This window comes from Symphalangus syndactylus, chromosome 23 (genome assembly GCF_028878055.3).
Source record: "Symphalangus syndactylus isolate Jambi chromosome 23, NHGRI_mSymSyn1-v2.1_pri, whole genome shotgun sequence".
Lineage (NCBI taxonomy): Eukaryota > Metazoa > Chordata > Mammalia > Primates > Hylobatidae > Symphalangus > Symphalangus syndactylus.
This window is the reverse complement of record NC_072445.2, coordinates 46671514-46694431: the sequence shown is the minus strand read 5'-3', so window position 1 is coordinate 46694431 and position 22918 is coordinate 46671514. Positions and strand designations below refer to the sequence as shown.

Genomic DNA, 22918 nt, shown 5'->3' with positions numbered 1-22918 from the left:
AATGTTATGAAAAGAAACCCATCACCGCAAAAGCAATAAATCAGAAAGTCTTCTTATATTTTTATGCTCTACGCTCGGTCTTCATCCCCCTGACATTTACATCAATTTTCAGTCAATTTTGTGATGAAAATTTTTAAGAGAACCTGTTTTCAGATAGAAATTGTTTCTCTAAGGAGTACATACACCTTGAAATTTCAGGACTAGCTCATGCCTATGAGTAATTGTGTAATGCTGTACTCTTTATAAAGCACAATTCTTCTGTTTCGCTGGAGTCAAAAAAGGGTATTCATTATACTCTATCTTAAATCCCCATTAAACTGATGTACATAATGGTATAAACAATGATCACAGAAGTCATTTAAACCTAGATGATTCCAGCCTCACAGCCTCTCTGGCATGCATCCAGAATGCAACTAGATTAATGGGCATGTTACACATATTAAAAATACATGTACAATTACAGACAATATGTACCCTTAAACAGAGAGGTTTTTATAAGACAGGACTTCTACCATTAAAAAACACATTATTTATTATAAGTAATTGCTCTTAATATTTCTTATTAGAAAAGCAGTATCAGCTTTTCTCCTTGATACCAGCGTTGGCATTTTGAGTGTATTTTGCCTGAGTTTGCCTCCATGTGTATCTTGCTATTTATTTTGTAACTGACATTCTGAGAAAATGGTTGATTTGTATGGGAAGACAGAAAAGGTCTGGTAGTTATTACCTCTGGCTACATCCTAGCAGGGACGGGGCTCAGGGGAAATCGTTAAGTATTCAGGTTTTCCAGAGAATATGCATGCAGTTACTAAGGTTAACTCAGGATTCCTGAGTGGTAAGGGGAAAGAAGATGGAATATTAAAATTATATGGAAATAAGCCACAAAATATTGAAAGCATCAATTACCTGGAAGGTATTTCCACAGGCGGATGGGGCTGCCCAAATGACTTACACTTTAAACTCATATCACACCTCTGACAGTAACAGCAGCAACAAAAATTAAAAACGGGGAAAGCCATCTACAGAGAGACCATAGCTCATGTCCAGCCCACTTTAGCAGTAAATGTGATATTTCTTATATTTACATCAGAATTCCTGAGGAATATTATTTTAATGTTTAAGGCCTATACTATTATAAACAACAGCACAAGTTAGAATTTTTTAGTCAAGATATCCTATCTCACCACCCAACCCTCCTCCTCATTGCCAAACATTAGTTCTCTCTCCCTAAAATAACCTAGACCTAGAAATTGGAGATCAATAAAAATGAAAAGACTACCTTAGATGTCCATTTTTTCCATGTAACATTTATGAAGTTTCAAATTTGGGAAAGTGTGTGGATTTGTTATAGGTTTTGGGGTAGAAGATATTTCTGTGGATTTTATGGCAGCATTCAGACATAGATGTTGAAAATACAGAAGTTACCGTACTTGTTTTTATTATTTCTGTTCCCATGGAAACTAAAATCATCTCCTATCCAAGTTGAATGAGGTGTTTTGAAATAATCAGTTTCAATTTTTTATGATAGCAAAGTACCACTTCTTGCTTTCAGCTTTCAGAGGCTTACTTTCACAGAAAAAAAAAAAAAAAAAGGTTTAGATGTGATTTGAAGTCACAAAGACCTACAAAAAGGGTGGTTATATTCAGAGATGTGACCCTGTAAGTACAGAAGAAGAGTGAAGCTGTGGCCAGTCACCTGGAAGCTGTCTCACCCGGGTCCCTTTAAGCCCCACCAGTTCCTGTGACACCCATATGAGAATATGTGATAAACTGAAAACATACTTAGATGGCATGAACATATTTAATCATCATTAGAAAAAAATTCTCATTGTTCAATTCCCACCTATGAGTGAGAACATACGATGTTTGGTTTTTTATCCTTGTGGGGTGGGGGGAGAGCGGAGGGATAGCATTAGGAGATATACCTAATGTAAATGATAAGTTAATGGGTGCAGCACACCAACATGGCACATGTATACATATGTAACAAACCTTCATGTTGTGCACATGTACTGTAGAACTTAAAGTATAATAAAAATATATAAAAAAAAATTCCCCGTTAAATTTTCTCAAGTTAGAAGTAAATGTTGATTTTCTTTCATTTATATCAGAAATCCCTGAGGGCTACATTTTAATGTTTAACACCATTTCTATCATTTAAATACAAATCCTCAAACATGATGCCACAAAAAGCCTTACTGACGATGCATAGATAAATTAGGAAATCTGATCATTCTCATTCTAACCCTTCCAGCCGTGAGCAATGCTTATTAATGCCTAATGTAAATATGGTTCAGTAAGAGTATATGACTTGAAAATAATGATAAATATACCATTTACACATAATCCCTTTTAGTTCAAAGACAGCAGTGAAGGTTGAGTGGCCCTCAGAATATGTTGCCATTTATGGGCTAATTAGAAGCCCCAAATCTTCTCACTTCTCTTCCTTAAGATGTACAGAGAGAGGACCAAACTGGAAGACAGGACCCCGGTGCTAATTCTACTACCAACGGATCATGTCTCTGAGGGAAAATGGCTTTCTCCACTGTGGGGTTTTGTTTCTTCAATGGCAAAATAAGAAGCTTAGGTCGGGTTCCCTTCTGGTTCTAAATATTTTATAATTGTTTAGTAAATGCATTTCATTGAAGTCGATTTGGGGAACCAGTCACAGAAAACAGCCTCCTTTATCTTTCTGTATATTTTATCGTATATGGAAAAGCAAGACAAAAAGCTCTTCATCTTACTTAACTTTCACAAGAGGAGCTGCAGGTAGCTGCTGATTCTCCATTAGTTGCAGGTAGAGTCAATGATGAAACCAAGTCAGAACATGGAGAATAAAACTAGTGCAATGGGCATATTTGGTTTTTAAACCTATTTCTGGTTACAGCCTCTAAGCTGCGAATTCTTTAAAATGGCATTATATTATGTATGTGTAGACCAATAGTCACAAGCTCAAATGATCCCAGGGGCAGGTCAAAAAATATAAATTTATAATTGAAAACAGATGATAGGCATAGGGAGTGCTGCAGCCTGTGGAAGTCTGAAGAACACATGGCCTACTAAAGAGATGTAGATGTTGTTAGCCCTGTGCCAGCCAAAGAAGATTCCCTCATAGAAAATCTGCTCACAGGCTACCATCCCTATTGTGGATTCTAGGAAAACAGCTCTGATGGATCATTATGAAAGTGGTTTCTGGTTAAACACAGCAGATTGAACAAATGTGAGTTTTTTCTTAGCTCCCTTCTGACGCCCCTCTGAAGCATCAGTTAAGACAACTTTAAAAGGATGAACCCACAAGGACACAGAAGACTGGAAAGGGAATATCAACCACAAAATTTGGGAAAGAGTAAAGCAAATGGATGTGGGGCAAATGGATGGATGACAGCAGACCTGAGGAAGCTAAAATGTGAGACTGCAGGAAGGGAAGCCAAGAAGCAAGCCTTTGCGTGCTTAAAAACCTAAAGAAGGCTTGGGGATGGAGGCACCATCTGCCTCTGAAATAAGGGGCATAGATAACTGTGGCTAAAAACAGGTGGATTGTCTCAGAGTCTTTAAAAGAAGCAAATAGATTCCCTGAGATCACCTCCCTTGAGAAATATGGGAGGTTTATTATTTGGAGATGTTGAACCTTAGGGAAACTGGACTCAAAGTACAGCCCGGAACAAGGGGACTATACTGAAACTGAGAATAAATCTCTTGATCCATGCCTCTTTCTCACAGTCAGATCCCAAAATGTTGACAGCTAGGTTCTTATCAACAAGGCAAAAGATTGAAAGATTCCTCTCAAAGGATACAGACCCCAAAAGAGCAATACTTAGAGATACCAAAACTTGGAGGAGGCCTGCCAATGAAATGGCCAAAACCAATCACCCTACAGGACACTCCCCTACCTATGCACACAGTGTGTCCTTAATACCTCACTCTCAAATCTAACCAGACAGCCAAGAAAAGACTCTGACGTGGATATAGAGATCAAAACATAGAGACAAAGAAACCAAAAAAGAAACTCGGAAGAAAAAAACATAGTGCAGGAAAGGAAAGTGTAGAATAATAGAACATCAATCCTCAGAGAGAAAAGGGACGATATCACATTTATAAAACAAGAATAGGATGCTAAAAAAAGGAACATTCAGAGAATGTGAAAGAGCTCTTAGATGTTAAAAATAAAATGACTAGGAAATAATCAAAGGAAGATAAAAGTTGAGGCTTTTATTTTTTTTAAGTGAGAAAGTTAAAAATCCACAAAGATGAAAAGTAGGAGAGACAATTAGATAATCACTCAGGGACGTCCTATATTCAAATACCTGGACTTCTGGAAAGAGTAGGGAAATGAAGAGAAGAAAATTATCAAAGAAACTTTTTTTTTCCAAAACTGAAAACACATATTTTAAGAATTAAAAAGCCCCTTGTGTACCCAGTCCAATAAGCAAAAAGGCCCATACCAAGACACATAATTGGAAATTTCCAGAACACCAGGAACAAAGAAAATAGTCTAAAAGCCTTCAGAGAAAGGAAAAAGGGTTATGTTTAAAGAAACAGAATGCCATCAAACTTCTCAACTACCATTCTGAACGGAAAGGAAAACTGAAGAATCCCCTCACAATTCTGAGAGAAATTATATCAAACCTAGAATTGTATACCTCGCCATACTTACAGTCAAGTTTGATTAGAGAAAAAAAAAAAAGATACTTTCAGACATGCAAAGTCTCAGAAAAATGTGTGCCCCATGAAGCTTTTCTCTGGAGGCAACTAGACGTAAGTTCCACAAAAAATGAAGGTGTAACCAAGATAGAGGAAGACATAGAATCCAAAAAAAAAATAAGAGAACCATCCACCAAGGAAGCCAAGGAAATTCTCAAAATAATGGTGAAGAAAAATACCAGGATAACTCTGAAAAGCAGATCTAAAGAACAACTTACCAGCTTGAGGCAGCTGACTGGAGGGATTGAGAAAAAAATAAAATGAAGATTTCAGTATCATGTAATATATATGAATATATCAAGAGGACAGTAAGTTCTTGCAGAGTTTGGAGTTGGCTTAGTAACAGGTACATAGAAAACAAAGCAAGTGAAAAAATAGGCAATTATTAACCTAGGCAAGAGGGAAAAAAGGTTACCCAAGAAAGGAAATGTAACTAGAGTACACTAAATGGTTCAACTAAGAATAATACTTACATAGTAGAAATAATGTACAGATATTAACTTAACCAAAAGTATTACAAAATTATAGTGGAAAGAAAAAAGAAAGGGAAAGGTATCTATATGTGTTTGTATGTATGTGGCCCTATTTTTGATAGGGGGAACGAGTTTGGGAAAAAATCTAAATAATCATCTTCCATAGTAATTACATAAAAAGTTAATAAATCAAGATAAACACAAAGCAAGATAAATCCAGAAAGTTAATAAAGCAAAACAAATAAAATCAAGGTTTATCAAATTTGAGATGCCACCCAATTAAAGGGATCTCCATTCTTTTATGTCATCTAAAAATAAAAGAATTTTTTTAATTAAAAAGTTTAATTAAAATAATTTTTTAAATAATTTTAAATTAAACTATGAGATGCCATCACTGGTAAGAACCAAGCACCTCAGAGGTATTAAAATGGGGGAGGGGATAAGGAATATAGCAGTACTCCATGAGAAATAGCTAAACTAGTTCAAATCAGGTAACTGTATGAAACAGGAATTGTGGTGAGGAGGTGTGTGGCAAATGGCTGTTATTTTGTTATAATCTTTATTGAACTGACTTTTAAAAACATGTATAATTCTGATTAAAAATAAATTTTAAATAAATAAGAAAATAGTATATATCACAACCTCCAATTTAAAAAAATTATTTTACTATTTTAATGTTCATGATGTTGGGTTAAATGCTATTTAATGAAACTACTTAGCATAAAAACGTTTTTCAATTCTCATTATTTTATTAGTCAAAATCAACTACAAATGGGAAAAGCAATAAAACAAACCAAAATCACTCCAAAGTTACTATCTCCATCTTCCACTCGGTTCTGTCAAATTAAACAAACTCCAAAAATGCAATTGTGTATTTGGTTATTTCATAGTTATTGGTCTGTGTTTCTGAGATGGTGAATTCTCTTGCCTGATCCTTAATTACTAGGGGCTGTTTACTTAACTAAAATGGAGCAGACTCATTTCTTACTTCCTTAGCTTGGAAAAGCACCATCATATAAATGGGGCGTATTGACACAGTGTCATCAGTGCCACAGCAATCACAGGCATCTGCTAATCAGGCACTTGTTCCACTGCTGATGGCCAACCCCAGATTGACTTGGAACATGCATACACAAAACAGGTTAGTTTTGAAAGAGTATCTTAGGCATATTAGACCTAAACTCACCTCTGAGAAAAGACGTTTGTTCTGGCCTCCCTAAATGCATGCATGAATGTGAACACTCTTCTGTTTTTCCATGGGTTTGGAAGTACTACCAGGTCCATCATCATTAATTTGTCTCTAACTAATGAAAAGAGTCTGGACCTTGGGGCAGAGCTCAGACTCTTTCTTAGCTGGAATTAGTCCACAATGCGTAACATACACATGCAAATACACCTGTATGTGCACACACAAACACGCATGCTAGATGGTACCAGGAGAGGCTATCAAGGACTATGAAAGGTCTGAAGTTGTACCCTGCTAGCAAGAGACAAGTTAGCATGCCACAGTTTCATGGGTGCTGGCAGGAAACATGAGACTACTGAGTCAGTGACAAAGGACTTTATTGCTCACACAATAGCAGTAGCCAAAATAGCATTTGCACCCAAGTCCCAATTCCCATAATGAGAAGGGGGCTAGGTATGCACACATTAGTTTGCATTTTAGGAGAAGAACCTCAAGCTTAGGGAACCCAAACTTTTTTTTCAAATATTGTTATTATAGTAAAATATACATTACATAAAATTTACCATTTTAACCACTCTTAAGTGTACAAGTCAATTGAATTAAGTCTTTTACAATGGGCAGTAAACTTGCCTGACCTATGCACCATAGGGAGACATTGTCTTTATTATACTGGACAATAAAGAAACCTGGCCTTTGCCCCAGAACAGAGTTTCCCAGTCTCAGCTCTATTGACATTCTGGGCTGCAGAATTTTTTGTTGTGAAGACTGTCATGTGCATTACAAGATAATTAGGAGCAGCCCTGGCCACCACCCTCTAGATGCCCATAGCACTCCCCCAGTTATTACACCAAAAGTGGTCCCAGAAATCGCCATATATCCCTTTGGAGGCAAAATCACAAGTTGAGAATGATTGTTCCGGAAGAAATGACTCTGTCTTCCAAGGCCATTCACTATACAAACATCCCTGAAGAGATGATCCAGAACAAAGGCCAGCAGTGCCTCTGCTCACAAGATGGGCAGAATCACAACAGACCCATGGAGAATTGCCTCCCAATGAAAGCTTTGACACTGACTTCTAAAACTTAATCAGCTTCTCAGGAATGGATAAATAACTTGGCCAATTTGCACATGATACTTACATATAGACATACACACACACACAGGCACATACAACTTCCTTCTTCATGGCCCTCTGACTAAAATTATAACACAGATCATTTAGATGACAGGAAAACAGTCCAAAGACATTAACTAGCTAATGGCCTTAGACAGAGTGTATTTAAGTATCTTTTCTAGCTAAGACAAGTAGTATACCATGACTGTATTTCCTTTCTTAATTAGTATTTTTTTTTCCTTTCTGGGTTAATAATTGGCTTGCTTTTTTTTTTTTATGCAATACTCTCTCCTCAGATCACTCGTCTACCTTTAAGTTGGATAGACTGAATTTAAGTCCCAGTTCCTCTAATTAACGTGGTACAGCCTTGAGCAAGTAATTTCACCTCATGAGCTCACTTCCTTTGTGTATTTATAGATAGGCAGATAGGTAAGTAGGTAGATAGAATAAGACTGATTAAGACTTATCCGGTTTCTTTTTTGAGACGGAGTCTCACTGTGTCACCCAGGCTAGAGTGAGGTGGCACGATCTCTGCTCACTGCAACCTCCGCATCCCAGATTCAAGCAGTTCTCATGCCTCAGCCTCCTGATTACCTAGAATTACAGGTGCCCATCACCACACCTGGTTAATTTTTTGTATTTTCAGTAGAGACCAGGTTTCACCGTGTTGGCCAGGCTGGTCTTGAACACTCCTGACTTTAGGTTATCCAGACCACCTCAGCCTCCCAGAATGCTGGGATTACAGGCATGAGCTACCACACCCAGCTCCAATAAGACCTATCTTACAGGGTTGTTTTCACAATTAAATGAGAGAAATAAAAATCCCTAGTCCAGTGCCTGGCACTCAGTAGGTACTTAATCAATGGTAGCTACTGTTTAATGCAGATCACCATCGTGGGCTGTTGCAGAGTTGGTCTTACTATAATGAAACTAATGGGCTTTCAACAAATTTCTCCACACTTTTAGTTTTCCATATTTATAGTATAGCTGCTTAGGATGTAAACGTCAGCAGACCATAGAGAATGGCTGTAACCTGACTTCATAAGCACCTCGTATCGAACAAATAAACTAGACAATCCCGATGTTATGACCAAGAGAGTTCAAGAAGAAAGTAATTCTAATCTTTGGTTACCTGGCTTTAGCTTCTTCAAGCACATACCAATTTGTTGATATCGTCCAGCTTTTACCAATCTGTTTCTCAGTATCTCCTGCATACCTGCATTTTGATAAGCTAGCACTTACAAGTTAAATAAGAAATCAAGCCTTGCAGACATGCATCTAAGGCTATTCGAGCTTATAAGATAACAATTTTCCCTCCCAACTCCCCTTCCTGAAGATCATCAAACGTCAAAGTAAAGAAATATCTCTCACAGATTTGCAAGTTGTTAAATAAGTGATTAACAGAGAGATTTCTCTTTTGCTAATAAGGCTATGATTTTCTCTTAATATTTGACATTTTGACTTTGGAATATAAATTAGTCTTGGTTTCTGCAGCTATCAGGTGTTGTATATACATGATGATCACTATTCTTTGTCTTAAAATATACTATTTAATTATGGCTTCACAGAAGACTTAAAGTTTCACTTTCCCTCAGGAAGAAATACCTATAACTGGAGTTTATGAAAAATTATTAGTTATAGCTAATCCTGGATAATAAATTGGATTTTTGAAATCTGCGTGATTTTTACCACGTTAGGCTTTTCATCAGGAAGGCAACACTTGCAGAAAATGCCTGTGGAATCATCAAGCAGCAATTTCACTGCTGCACTGTTAAGGCAAATACAATTGAGAAGATCATCTGTGGAATTTGTCAGATGGTGAAATCTGCTTTTAGAAAAAAAATATCATACAGTAGTTGGAGGACAAGTGGCAGTTCCTAGTGACTTCTCCCCTTTCCCGAGTCTGGGATCATCATTTCCCCCTCCTCACCTAAACTCCAATCCTCCACTTAGAATTGTAAGGAAGCTTGATGTATTATATTAAAAAGCATAGATGACTTTTATTTCTTCCATCATTTAGAGAAAATTAACACTACTTAGCCCCTTCTATTAGCACATGTGAGTATGTATATACTCACATACACAACCAAATCCTAGAAGTACAGTGTTCTACTGGCCTAAGAAAGAAAATCAATACACACATAGCAAATATTTGACTTACATTTATACAGGCAATTCCTTTATGAAAAACAAATTCCAACCAAAACAATTTCAAGGACCCTAAAGGCAAGAATATAATGGCATTTAAAAAAAAAATGCTTTTCTGAAGATGGCCAAATAGGAACAGCTCCGGTTTGCAGCTCCCAGTGAGATCAACACAGAAAGCCAGTGATTTCTGCATTCCCAACTGAGGTACCCTGCTCATCTCATTGGGACTGGTTAGACAGTGGGCACAGCCCACAGAAGGTGAGCTGAAGCAAGGTGGGGCGCTGCCTCACTCGGGAAGCACAAGGGGTTGGGGAACTCCCTCCCCTAGCCAAGGGAAGCCCTGAGGGACTGTGCCATGAGGAATGGTGCATTCCAGTCCAGATGCTACATTTTTCCCACAGTCTTTGCAACCCGCAGACCAGGAGATTCCCTCTGGTGCCTACAACACCAAGGCCCTGGGTTTCAAGCACAAAACTGGGCAGCCATTTGGGCAGACACCAAGCTAGCTGCAGTTTTTTTTAATACCCCAGTGGTGCCTGGAACGCCAGCGAGTATGAACTGTCCACTCGCCTGGAAATGGGGCTAAAGCCAGGGAGCCAAGTGGTCTAGCTCAGTGGATCCCACCCCCATGGAGCCCAGCAAGATAAGATCTACTGGCTTGAAATTCTCACTGCCAGCACAGCAGTCTGAAGTCAACCTGGGACACTCAAGCTTGGTGGGGGGAGGGACGTCCGCCATTACTAAGGCTCGAGTAGGTGGTTTTTCCCTCACAGTGTAAACAAAGCCACGGGGAAGTTCGAACTGGGTGGAGCCCACTGCAGCTCCTCAAAGCCACTGTAGCCAGACTGTCTCTCTAGATTCCTCCTCTCTGGGCAGGGCATCTCGGAAAGAGAGGCAGCAGCCCCAGTCAGGGACTTATAGAAAAAACTAGCATCTCCCTGGGACAGAGCACCTGGGGAAAGCAGTGGATGTGGGCACAACTTCAGCAGACTTAAACATTCCTGCTTGCTGGCTCTGAAGAGAGCAGTGGATCTCCCAGAACAGTGCTCAAGCTCTGCTAAGGGACAGACTGCCTCCTGAAGTGGGTCCCTGACCCCCATGCCTCCTGACTGGGAGACAACTCACAGCAGGGGTTGACAGACACCTCACACGGGAGAGCTCTGGCTGGCATCTGGCGGTTGCCCCTCTGGGACAAAGCTTCCAGAGGAAGGAACAGGCAGCAATCTTTGCTATTCTGCAGCCTCTGCTGGTGATACCCAGGCAAACAGAGTCTGGGGTGGACCTCCAGCAATCTCCAGCACACCTGCAGCAGAGAGGCCTGCTAGAAGGAAAACTAACAAACAGAAAGTAATAAGGTCAACATCAACAAAAAGGACATCCACACAAAAACCCCATCAGAAGGTCAGCAACACCAAAGACCAAAGGTAGATAAATCCACAAAGTTGACAATAAACCAGCAAAAAAGGCTGAAAATTCCAAAAGCCAGAAAGCCTTTTCTCCTCCAAAGGATCACAACTCCTCACCAGCAAGGGAACAAAACTGGACAGAGAATGAGTTTGATGAACTGACAGAAGTAGGCTTCAGAAGGTGGGTAATAACAAACTTCCCCGAGCTAAAGGAGCGCGTTCTAACCCAATGCAAGGAAGCTAAGAACCTTGAAAAAAGGTTAGAGGAATTGCTAACTAGAATAACCAGTTTAGAGAAGAACATAAATGACCTGACGGAGCTGAAAAATGCAGCAAAAGAACTTCGTGAAACATACACAAGTATCAATAGCTGAATTGATCGAGTGGAAGAAAAGGATATCAGAGATTGAAGATCAACTTATTGAAATAAAGTGTGAAGACAAGATTAGAGAAAAAATAATGAAAAGGAACAAAGCCTCCAGAAATATGGGACTATGTGGAAAAGACCAAACCTACAATTGATTGGGGTCCCTAAAAGTGACAGGGAGAATGAAACCAAGTTAGAAAACAGTCTTCAGGATATTGTCCAGGAAAACCTCCCCAACCTAGCAAGACAGGCCAACATTCAAATTCAGGAAATACAGAGAACGCCACAAAGCTACTCCTCGAGAAGAGCAAACCCAAGACACATAAATCGTCAGATTCACCAAGGTTGAAATGAAGGAAAAAATGTTAACGGCAGCCAGAGAGAAAGGTGGAGTGATCCACAATGGGAAGCCCATCAGACCAGCAGTGGATCTCTCTGCAGAAACCCTACAAGCCAAAAGAGAGTGGGGGCCAATATTCAACATTCTTAAAGAATTTTCAACCCAGATTTTCATATCCAGCCAAACTAAGATTCATAAGCGAAGGAGAAATAAAATCCTTTACAGGCAAGTAAATGCTGAGAGGTTTTGTCACCACCAGGCCTGCCTTACAAGAGCTCCTGAAGGAAGCACTAAATATGGGAAAGAAAAACCAGTACCAGCCACTGAAAAACATATCAAATTGTAAAGACCATCGACACTAAGAAGAAACTGCATCAACTAATGGGCAAAATAACCAGCTAGCATCATAATGACAGGATCAAATTCACACATAACAATATTAACCTTAAATGCAAATGGGCTAAATGCCCCAATTAAAAGACACAGACTGCCAATCGGATAAAGAGTCAAGACCCATCAATGTGCTGTATTCAGGAGACTCATGTGCAAAGACATACATAGGCTCAAAACAAAGGGATGGAGGAATACTTACCAAGCAAGCAGAAAGCAAAAAAAAAAAAAAAAAAAGCAGGGGTTGCAATCCTAGTCTCTGCTAAAATAGACTTTAAGCCAACAAAGAAGAGAAAAGACAAAGAAGGCCATTACATAATGGCAAAGGGATCAATTCAACAAGAAGAGCTAACTATCCTAAATACATATGCACCTAATACAGGAGCACTAAGATTCATAAAGCAAGTTCTTAGAGACCTACAAAAGGACTTAGACTCCCACACAAAAATAGTGGGAGACTTTAACACCCCACTATCAATATAAGACAGATCAATGAGACAGAAAATTAACAAGGATATTCAGGACTTGAACTCAGCTCTGAACCAACTGGACCTAATAGACATCAACAGAACCCACCACCCCAAATCAACAGAATATCCATTCTTCTCAGCACCACATCACACTTATTCTAAAATTGACCACTTAATTGGAAGTAAAACACTCCTCAGCAAATGCAAAAGAACGGAAATCTTAATAAACAGTCTCTCACCCACAGTACAATCAAATTAGAACTCAGAATTAAGAAATTCATGACAAACCACACAACTACATGGAAACTGAACAACCTGCTCCTGAATGACTACTGGGTACATAACGAAATGAAGGCAGAAATAAATAAGCAATTTGAAACCAATGAGAACAAAGACACAATGTACCAGAATCTCTGAGACACTTCTAAAGCAGTGTTTAGAGGGAAATTTATAGCACTAAATGCCCACAAGAGAAAGCAGGAAAGATCTAAAATCGACATCCTAACATCACAAAAGAACTAGAGAAGCAAGAGCAAACAAATTCAAAAGCTAGTAGAAGAAATAACTAAGATCAGAGCAGAACTGAAGGAGATAGAGACACAAAAACCCTTCAAAAAATCAATGCATCCAGGAGCTGGTTTTTTGAAAAGATTAACAAAATAGACCACTAGCCAGACTAATAAAGAAGAGAGAAGAATCAAATAGACGCAATAAAAATTGATAATAGGGAGATAACCACTGATCCCACAGAAATACAAACTACCATCGAGAATACTATAAACACCTCTATGCAAATAAACTAGAAAATCTAGAAGAAATGGATAAATTCCTGGACACATACACCCTCCCAAGACTAAACCAGGAAGAAGTCGAATCCCTGAACAGACTGATAACCAATTCTGAAATTGAGGCAGTAATAGCCTACCAACCAAAAAAAGCCCAGAACCAGACAGATTCACAGCTGAATTCTACCAGACGTACAAAGAGGAGCTGGTACCATTCCTTCTGAAACTATTCCAAACAATAGAAAAAAAGGGACTCTTCCCTAATTCACTTTATGAGGCCAGCATCATCCTGATACCAAAACCTGGCAGAGACACAACAGAAAAAGAACATTTCAGGCCAATGTGCTTGATGAACATTGATGCCAAAATCCTCAATAAAATACTGGCAAACTGAATCCAGCAGCACATCAAAAAGCTTATCAGCCACGATCAAGTTGGCTTCATCCCTGGGATGCAAGCCTGGTTCAACATACACAAACCAATAAATGTAATCCATCACGTAAACAGAACCAATGACAAAAACCACATGATTATCTCAATAGATGCAGAAAAGGCCTTCGATAAAATTCAGCAACCCTTCATGCTAAAAAATTCTCAATAAACGAGGTATTGATGGAATATATCTCAAAATAATAAGAGCTATTTATGACAAACCCACAGCCAATATCACACTGAATGGGCAAAAGCTGGAAGCATTCCCTTTGAAAACCGGCACAAGTCAAGGATGCCCTCTCTCATCACTCCTATTTAACATACTATTAGAAGTTCTGGCCAGGGCAATCAGGCAAGAGAAAGAAAGGGTATTCAAATAGAAATAGGAAGAGACGAAGTCAAATTGTCTCTCTTTGTGGATGACATGATTGTACATTTAGAAAACCCCATGATCTCAGCCCAAAATCTCCTTAAGCTGATAAGTAACTTGAACAAGGTCTCAGGATACAAAATTAGTGTGCAAAAATCAGAAGCATTCCTGTACACCAGTAATAGACAAACAGAGAGCCAAATCATGAGTGAACTCCCATTCACAATTGCTACAAAGAGAATAAAATACCTAGGAATACAACTTACACGGGATGTGAAGGACCTCTTCAAGGGGAAGGACAAACCACTGCCCAAGGAAATAAGAGAGGACACAAACAAATGCAAAAACATTCCATTCTTGTGGATAGAAGAATCGATATTGTGAAAATGGCCATACTGCCCAAAGTAAGGTATAGATTCAATGCTATCCCCATCAAGCTACCATTGACTTTCTTCACAGAATTGGAAAAAACTACTTTAAAGCTCATATGGGACCAAAAAAGAGCCCATAAAGCCAAGACAATTCCAAGCAAAAAGAACAAAGCTGGAGGCATCATGCTACCTAACTTCAAACTATACTACAAGGCTACAGTAACCAAAACAGCATGATACTGGCACCAAAACAGATATATAGACCAATTGACCAGAACAGAGTCCTCAGAAATAACATCACACATCTACAACCATCTGATCTTTGACAAACCTGACAAAAAAAGCAATGGGGAAAGGATTCCCTATGTAATAACTGATGCTGGGAAAACTGGCTAGCCACATGCAGAAAACTGGAACTGGACCCCTTTCTTACATCTTATACAAAAATTAACTCAAGATGGATTAAAGACCTAAACGTAAGACCTAAAACCATAAAAACCCTAGAAGAAAACCTAGACAATACTATTCAGCACATAGGCATGGGGAAAGACTTCATATGAATAAAACACCAAAAGCAATGGCAACAAAAGCCAAAATCGACAAATGGGATCTAATTAAACTAAAGAGCTTCTGCACAGCAAAAGAAACTAACATCAGAGTCAACAGGCGACCTACAGAATGGGAGAAGATTTTTGCAATCTATTCATCTGACAGGGCTAATAATCCAGAATCTACAAGGAACTTAAAAAAATTTACAAGAAAAAAACAAACCCCATCAAAAAGTGGGCAAAGGATATGAGCAGAAACTACTCAAAAGAAGACATTTATGCTGCCAACAAACATATGAAAAAAAGCTCATCATCACTGGTCATTAGAGAAATGTAAATCAAAACTACAATGAGATACCAACTCATGCCACTTAGAATGGCGATCATTAATAAGTCAGGAAACAACAGATGTTGGAGAGGATGTGGAGAAATAGGAACACTTTTACACTGTTGGTGGGAGTGTAAATTAGTTCAACATTGTGGAAGACAGTGTGGCGATACCTCAAGGATATAGAACCAGAAATACCATTTGACCCAGCAATCTCATTACTGGGTATATACCCGAAGGATAGTAAATCAATCTACTATAAAGACACATGCACACTTATGTGTACTGCAGCACTATTCACAATAGCAAAGACTTGGAACCAACCCAAATGCCCATCAATGATAGACTGGATAAAGAAAATATGGAACTTATATACACCATGGAATCCTATGCAGCCATAAAAAAGGATGAGTTCATGTCTTTTGCAGGGACATGAATGAAGCTGGAAACCATCATTCTCAGCAAACTAACACAGGAACAGAAAACCAAACACTGCACATTCTCACTCATAAGTGGGAGTTGAACAATGAAAACACATGGACACAGGGAGGCCAACATCATACACTGGGGCCTGTTGGGGGCTGGGGGGCTCGGGGAGGGACAGCATTAGGAGAAATGCCTAATGTAAATGACAGGTTAATGGGTGCAGCAAACCACCATGGCACACGTATACCTATGTAACAAACCTGCACGTTCTGCACATGTATGCCAGAACTTAAACTATAATTTTAAAAAATGCTTTTCTAAGTGGGCAAGGACTTTTTTTCCAGATGAAAATCCCAAACCAAAACTCTTTTTTGTATCAAACTTTATCACTCTTTATCTCATACCTAATCCCATCCCATCTTGCTCTTTAATGCTCTTTATTAGGGATATACCATTTTCTGTATTTAAAGAGACTTGGTCTAAACGGCTATTCTTCACAGGAATACTAGGAGAAAGAATGGGTGTTTTGTTATGTTTTTAAAGTTGATTAGCCACATAGTACCTTAGAGGGTTTAATTCATACAGGTATGAGAACAATATGTAGGAGACAACACAAAACTTGAAAAAAAAAAAAACAGTATAATTGGCTTATACATATTTTTTAAGGCATGGAGATTACCTGATCCACTGGAACCTCAACCTGAGTATCTTCATCTTCTTGGACTTCTGCTGCCCCCCGTGTTTCAGACCTCTCTGCTCCAGCTTTGAAAATGCCTTCATCTATTGAGACAAACACACAGTGAAAATCAAAATCCAATTGTGACATCATGTGGCTGAATGCTGAAATTACAATCAAATGTTTATTTTTAACAGACATTTGGGTTCCCTTTTTAGTTGATAGTATTTTTGTGCACCCCCCGCCCCCGACCACCATGCCACCCCCAGTTGTTCCACATTTTCATTGAGAAAACAATCAGTGGTCAAAACAAGGCTGACCCAGCAGGGTAAAGCTCTGTCGAAGCTCCTGTTCACCCTTTGGCTACTGATGTACTAATGTAGCCCTTTGAACAGGCATTGAGATGAGAAGAAATTCACAACTATCATCCCAGTTCTCCCTCCTATCCACAAAACAGTGAAAATGCTTGGTGCTTCAGCAAAAGAAACTATCATCAGAGTGAACAGGCAACCTACACAATGGGAGAAAATTTTTGCAACCTACTCATCTGACAAAGGGCTAATATCCAGAATCTACAATGAACTCAAACAAATTTACAAGAAAAAAACAAACAACCCCATCAAAAAGTGGGCAGAGGACATGAACAGACACTTCTCAAAAGAAGACATTTATGCAGCCAAAAAACACATGAAGAAATGCTCCTCATCACTGGCCATCAGAGAAATGCAAATCAAAACCACAGTGAGATACCATCTCACACCAGTTAGAATGGCCATCATTAAAAAATCAGGAAACAACAGGTGCTGGAGAGGATGTGGAGAAATAGGAACACTTTTACACTGTTGGTGGGACTGTAAACTAGTTCAACCGTTGTGGAAGTCAGTGTGGCGATTCCTCAGGGATCTAGAACTAGAAATACCATTTGACCCAGCCATCCCATTACTGGGTATATACCCAAAGGACTATAAATCATGCTGCTATAAAGACACATGCACATGTATGTTTATTGCGGCACTATTCACAATAGCAAAGAGTTGGAACCAACCCAAATGTCCAACAACGATAGACTGGATTAAGAAAATGTGGCACATATACACCATGGAATACTATGCAGCCATAAAAAATGATGAGTTCGTGTCCTTTGTAGGGACATGGATGAAACTGGAAAACATCATTCTCAGTAAACTATTGCAAGGACAAAAAACCAAACACCGCATGTTCTCACTCATAGGTGGGAATTGAACAATGAGAACTCATGGACACAGGAAGGGGAACATCACACTCCGGGGACTGTTGTGGGGTGGGGGGAGGGGGGAGGGACAGCATTAGGAGATACACCTAATGCTAAATGACGAGTTAATGGGTGCAGGAAATCAACATGGCACATGGATACATATGTAACAAACCTGCACATTGTGCACATGTACCCTAAAACCCTAAAGTATAATAAATATATTAAAAAAAAAAAAAAAGAAAATGCTTGGTGCTTTAAAATACTACTTTTAGAAATTTACCTTTCCCAAGAGGATGCTATGCATTCAATATAACGTATTGGAATAATTCTCTCTATTCAGAGCATTGTAAAAAATGTTTTTACTGCAGCCGAATCATAGAGTTGACTTTCCATATCTCACCAAAAAATCAATATCATTTATTTTGCAGATCTCCACAAGATTTTCACAACCTATGACTTTAAATCCTTAACTATAAAATGTAAACTCAATCTCTGACTTTAGGTTAAGCTCCTTCAACTTGCTTTCCTCTGGAAAGCAATAATAGCTGTTTTTCATATTTGAAGTAGTTTTAATGTCTCCCTTCAGCCTTCTCTTCTTCAGGCCAAGTAATCAAAGAATCGCAGAACCATTTGTCATTCTGTCTATCTACTTGCCTCAAGACAGGTTTAGTGCTTTGGCCATTCTCACAGATGTTTTCTCTGCCCAATTTTTAAGTCTCTCCAGGGATGGAGATTTTACCTCCTTCTCTGGTAATCTATTACAATATTTGATTACCCCTACAGTCTAGAAAATATATTTTTATCTTTTGTCTTAAAACCCCCTTTATTTCTCTAATGGAAGCTTGTTTCCCAGAGCATATTTAACCTATTTTATATAATAATCTTTCGTATTGCTAAAGCTATGAAGTCACTCTTAATTAAATGTAAAATGTATTTTTACACTTGTTGAGGACCAATTATATGCAAGGCATGATGTGAACCCAGGAGACAGCCTAAGATATGAATGAGATGTGGACTGTTCTCTCGAGTTGCTTCCAGTCCAATGAGGAGACAGAGATAAACATACCTCCAATAAGGTGAATGATGAGGAAGGGCGATGACAGAGTATTATGGAAGCTGAAAATATACAGCCCAGTGAGGAAGGAATGAAGGAAAGAAGGAAGGAAGGAAAGACGAAGGGAGGGAAAGAGTGAAGAAAAATAGGTATGTTTGACATTCATTTCTACCTTCTGAAATTACCTTGAAAAACAACCATCATAGTCAGATGCTAAACTCAGTAGACTACAGTTATGACCTATGAACATGACTTTTTGGATGACATTTTGTGTCCAAATGTTGCACTTGTTTATGAAGAGACTACAAAGGGAGGCCTATAGATACCAAAGGAATACAGTCTTAATACTCACATTCAATGAAATGTTTAACTGTATCCAAGCGGAGCTATGAATGGTTTGCGGATGTGTTTTAGAATAAGCATTTTACCAGAAAAGAAGAATACAATCGATAACAACAAATAAAATAAAATTGAAAAGGCACTGGAATGGAAAATGACAACCATAAGGATATAAACAGCAAAGAGACAAATCAGCAAAGCTCAACGCTGTGCACAGTGACACAAAGAGAGAATACAAATACTTTTTTTAAATGGTTGCCTCAGGTGTGGGGGGGAGGATGCGTTTTTCAGTGAACCAAAATGTTTAAGCCATTGCCATTAACAGCACAGAGCAAGAAATGAAGATCAGAAAGGAATTCGTAAGAATAAACAGTGATCAAAAAAAGGCAGAACAGCTAGAAAGGCCTTTGTGATAGGCCTACTAGAATTTTCATTTTTACCATAAATGTTATATAAAATTAAAGGCAGAATATTAATTTTTAGAGAAAAAATATTTTAAATAGCATTTTTGATTATAAATTGTTTATATGCATTTTAGAAAACTTGGAAGATGAAAATATAAATATGTTTAATCTCATGACCCAGAGACAGCCATCACTAATATTTTCACAACTCTTTCCTTCCCTCCCTCACTCCATCTCTCTTTCTCTGTCTCTCTCTCACACACACACACACATACACACACGCACACACACGCACACTCATAAAACTGGGATCTTATTGTACATATAATTTTAAAAATCATTTCTTACTTTAAAACCGTATCATGAGCACTTCTCATGCCACCAAATGTTACTTGAAAACATAATAAATAGCTGCATGTTGTGGTACCATGCTTTAATTAATGGACAATAATGAAGAATGCAAAATAGAAATTTTTAATGAATAGATACTATTCATCAGATTGATGGGTAAATAGCCACTAAGATCTACTGCATAATAGTCACTCTGGAAAATGTGAAAGGGCTACTGGTGAGGGTTTACTATCCCATGGAGAAAGACCATCGCAGAGACATGCGCTGCTTACTCTTCCACATTCATACCCTGTAGCTCCTTTCCTATCTTAGCAGTTTGTTTTCCAAGAATAAGCATGGTACACTGCACACAATAAGTCCTCAGTTAATATTTATTCGATGTAAGACAAAAGACAAGTCCCGGTTTAATCTCTTCCTCACACGTTGATTCCCCTCCTGCTGTATGCACCCCTTACACCCATGTGTCCTCACCCACCCTGCTCAGTATTAAACTCTCTCTTCCAAAAGTATCTCATGGGCATCCTGATTTTGATACAATTAATTCAAAAGAATCCCCAGCCTCTTCTTTGAATGCTTCTTCTACTTCATTTTAAAGGAAATCTCACCAACCCTGTATGTCACCATCTGAGTAACTTCAACACCATGTAATGAGCCACTCTGCACCCTTGAATACCCTGACTCTTCAACTCCATTGACATCCACTCAATTTCACCTTGATTTAGATCATTTTCATCAAATGGAGTGATTTCAGTCACAGCCTATGTGCAATTAGGACCAAAGAACCTGCAGGTCACGGACCTGCTATGCTTTTTCATGTCTCACCCTATGCCCTCCATGTCTAGTTTGCCACTTCTACCCTGTCCCTAGGTGGTGGCCCATCAGGAGACTTACTCATGGCTCAAATCTTACTCAGCTGTCAATGTCTTCATGAAAATCTCCTCCGATCTTATCCTGTAACCCCACAACAAAACAGAATCAACAGCTCCCTCCTCTGTGCTACCTTTTTTTTTTTTTTTTTTTTTCGCTCTGTTGCCCAGGCTGGAGTGCAGTGGTGCAATCTCGGCTCACTGCAAGCTCCACCTCCCAGGTTCACACCATTCTCCTGCCTCAGCCTTCCAAGTAGCTGGGATTACAGGCATATGCCACCACACCTGGTTAATTTTGTATTTTTAGTAGAGACAAGGGTTTCTCCATGGTGGTTAGGCTGGTCTCGAACTCCAGCTTCAGGTGATCCACCTGCCTCAGCCTCCCAAACTGCTGGGATTACAGGCATGAGCCACCATGCTCAGCCCCTCTGCACTACTTTTTCCTCCCACATACTGCGTTCATTCATGATCACACTTTAATCAATTTCTTTTACCAATTCTGCCCCCTTCCCTGCTAGACCACAAGCTCCTTTAGGCATAGACCACAATTTTTGTCCTGTGCCTAGCACAATGTCAGCCTCACAACAGGTTTTGACATGTTCTCTAAACTGAACTAACAATACAAAGCATTATATAAACACCAAATTTTTGGCATTGTCTGCAAGTATTATTTGTAATAGAATCTGTATGTATATACACTTCATCCAGGGCCAAGATCCGTGGGCCAATGTGAATGTTTAAAAGTAAATTAGGCCTTAAATCAGAAAATTAAAATCATTTGATGCCAAAGAATTGCCAACAAGGCCAAAATGCAATGGAAAAGAATCCGAATGATATAAGAATATGTTTCCCTTCTGTCAATGACATCGTAAAAAGCAACTGAAGACACATTTCATGGACGAAGTCAAAGATAAAACATTGAAAATTTAAAACACCTGCTTGCAAGTATGGCTTCCATGAGAAATTTGCAAAAGTATTACCTTTTTTATCAAGGGCAACATTATTTGAGCACTTCAAAACCTTACCATATTCCCTTTATTACTACTAATTTAAACTTGCACAGTAAATTTGTGGCTTTAGACAATGACAGCGTTATTATGTGCCATGGTTGTCTAGTTATTGCTACAGCAACATCAGCTATTCTAACCACGACTCATGAAGGGTGAGTGGCACCTAGGGCTGAGGTGTTTTGTCCCCAATGAGACACAGAAGCAGTTTTAGTGTCACGTAAGATTTTCATAAAAACAGGAACTTAGTGTTACTACATACTAATGTCAACAGGTAAGTGATCCTTTTTGCCACACACTGCCCACCTGTGAACTTTTTAGTGTGCCAATAATAGTTCTGCACACATTCAAGAGTTCTGAGTCCCCTTTTACTGAGCATTAGTATAATGTTCAACTGCTCATGAAATGTCTTGAGTTTTAGCAATTTTGCTTCCTCTAAAACTAATTGGACACAGCAAGTATAGTAACAGAATGCCTGTGTATCATATAAAAGTAACTTTTCTCTAGGTAGAAAAAGGGGGCTCTTGGGAAAAGTAATAATGGGATGGCGCATCATCTTGGAATGCAGAGCACCTGGTGCTTAGCTGTCTAGAGTCACGGTCTCATCCTCACCCCCACACTTTCCCCAGCTCTTTCTAATCTATCTTCTATAACAGCATCCCAAAGAGATTATTCTTGTCAAAATTATCAATGACCATCATTACGACAATATTTATTATCTCATTTACTTGATCTTTTAGCAGCTTTTAATGCAGCGATATCAGGGTGTGTGTGTGTGTGTGTGCGTGTGTGTGTGTGTCTGTCTGTCTGTCTTCACTCTCCTGGTTTTATCAGAAGCTTCTCCTCAGTCTCCTTGGCCAATCCATCCTCCTCTGTTCAACTTCTAAGTATTGGCCCATCTCAGAGCTGCATTGTGGATCAGCTTCTCTATCTACACACTTTCTAGATTAATCTCATTTGAGTACCATCAATGTGCCAATGATTCTCTAATACGTATCTTCAGCCTCAACCTCTTTATAGATCCCAAAACATATATATCTATCTAACTGCCTAACTTGACACTTCACCTTGGATGTCCAATAGGCACCTCAACCTTAACATGGTCAAAACAGAACTCTGGTTGGTTCCCCAC

General features: G+C 38.8%; 1 protein-coding gene across 1 annotated transcript in view; it reads right to left on the bottom strand.

Annotated features, from left to right (window-relative positions):
• Window positions 1–22918, bottom strand: part of DCDC2 (doublecortin domain containing 2) — a 190667-nt gene that overhangs the window by 14861 nt on the left and 152888 nt on the right. The window contains exon 9 of the mRNA XM_055264063.2: window positions 16535–16635. Within this exon, the coding sequence (XP_055120038.1) occupies window positions 16535–16635 (101 nt within the window). The remainder of the gene's footprint in view (window positions 1–16534; window positions 16636–22918) is intronic.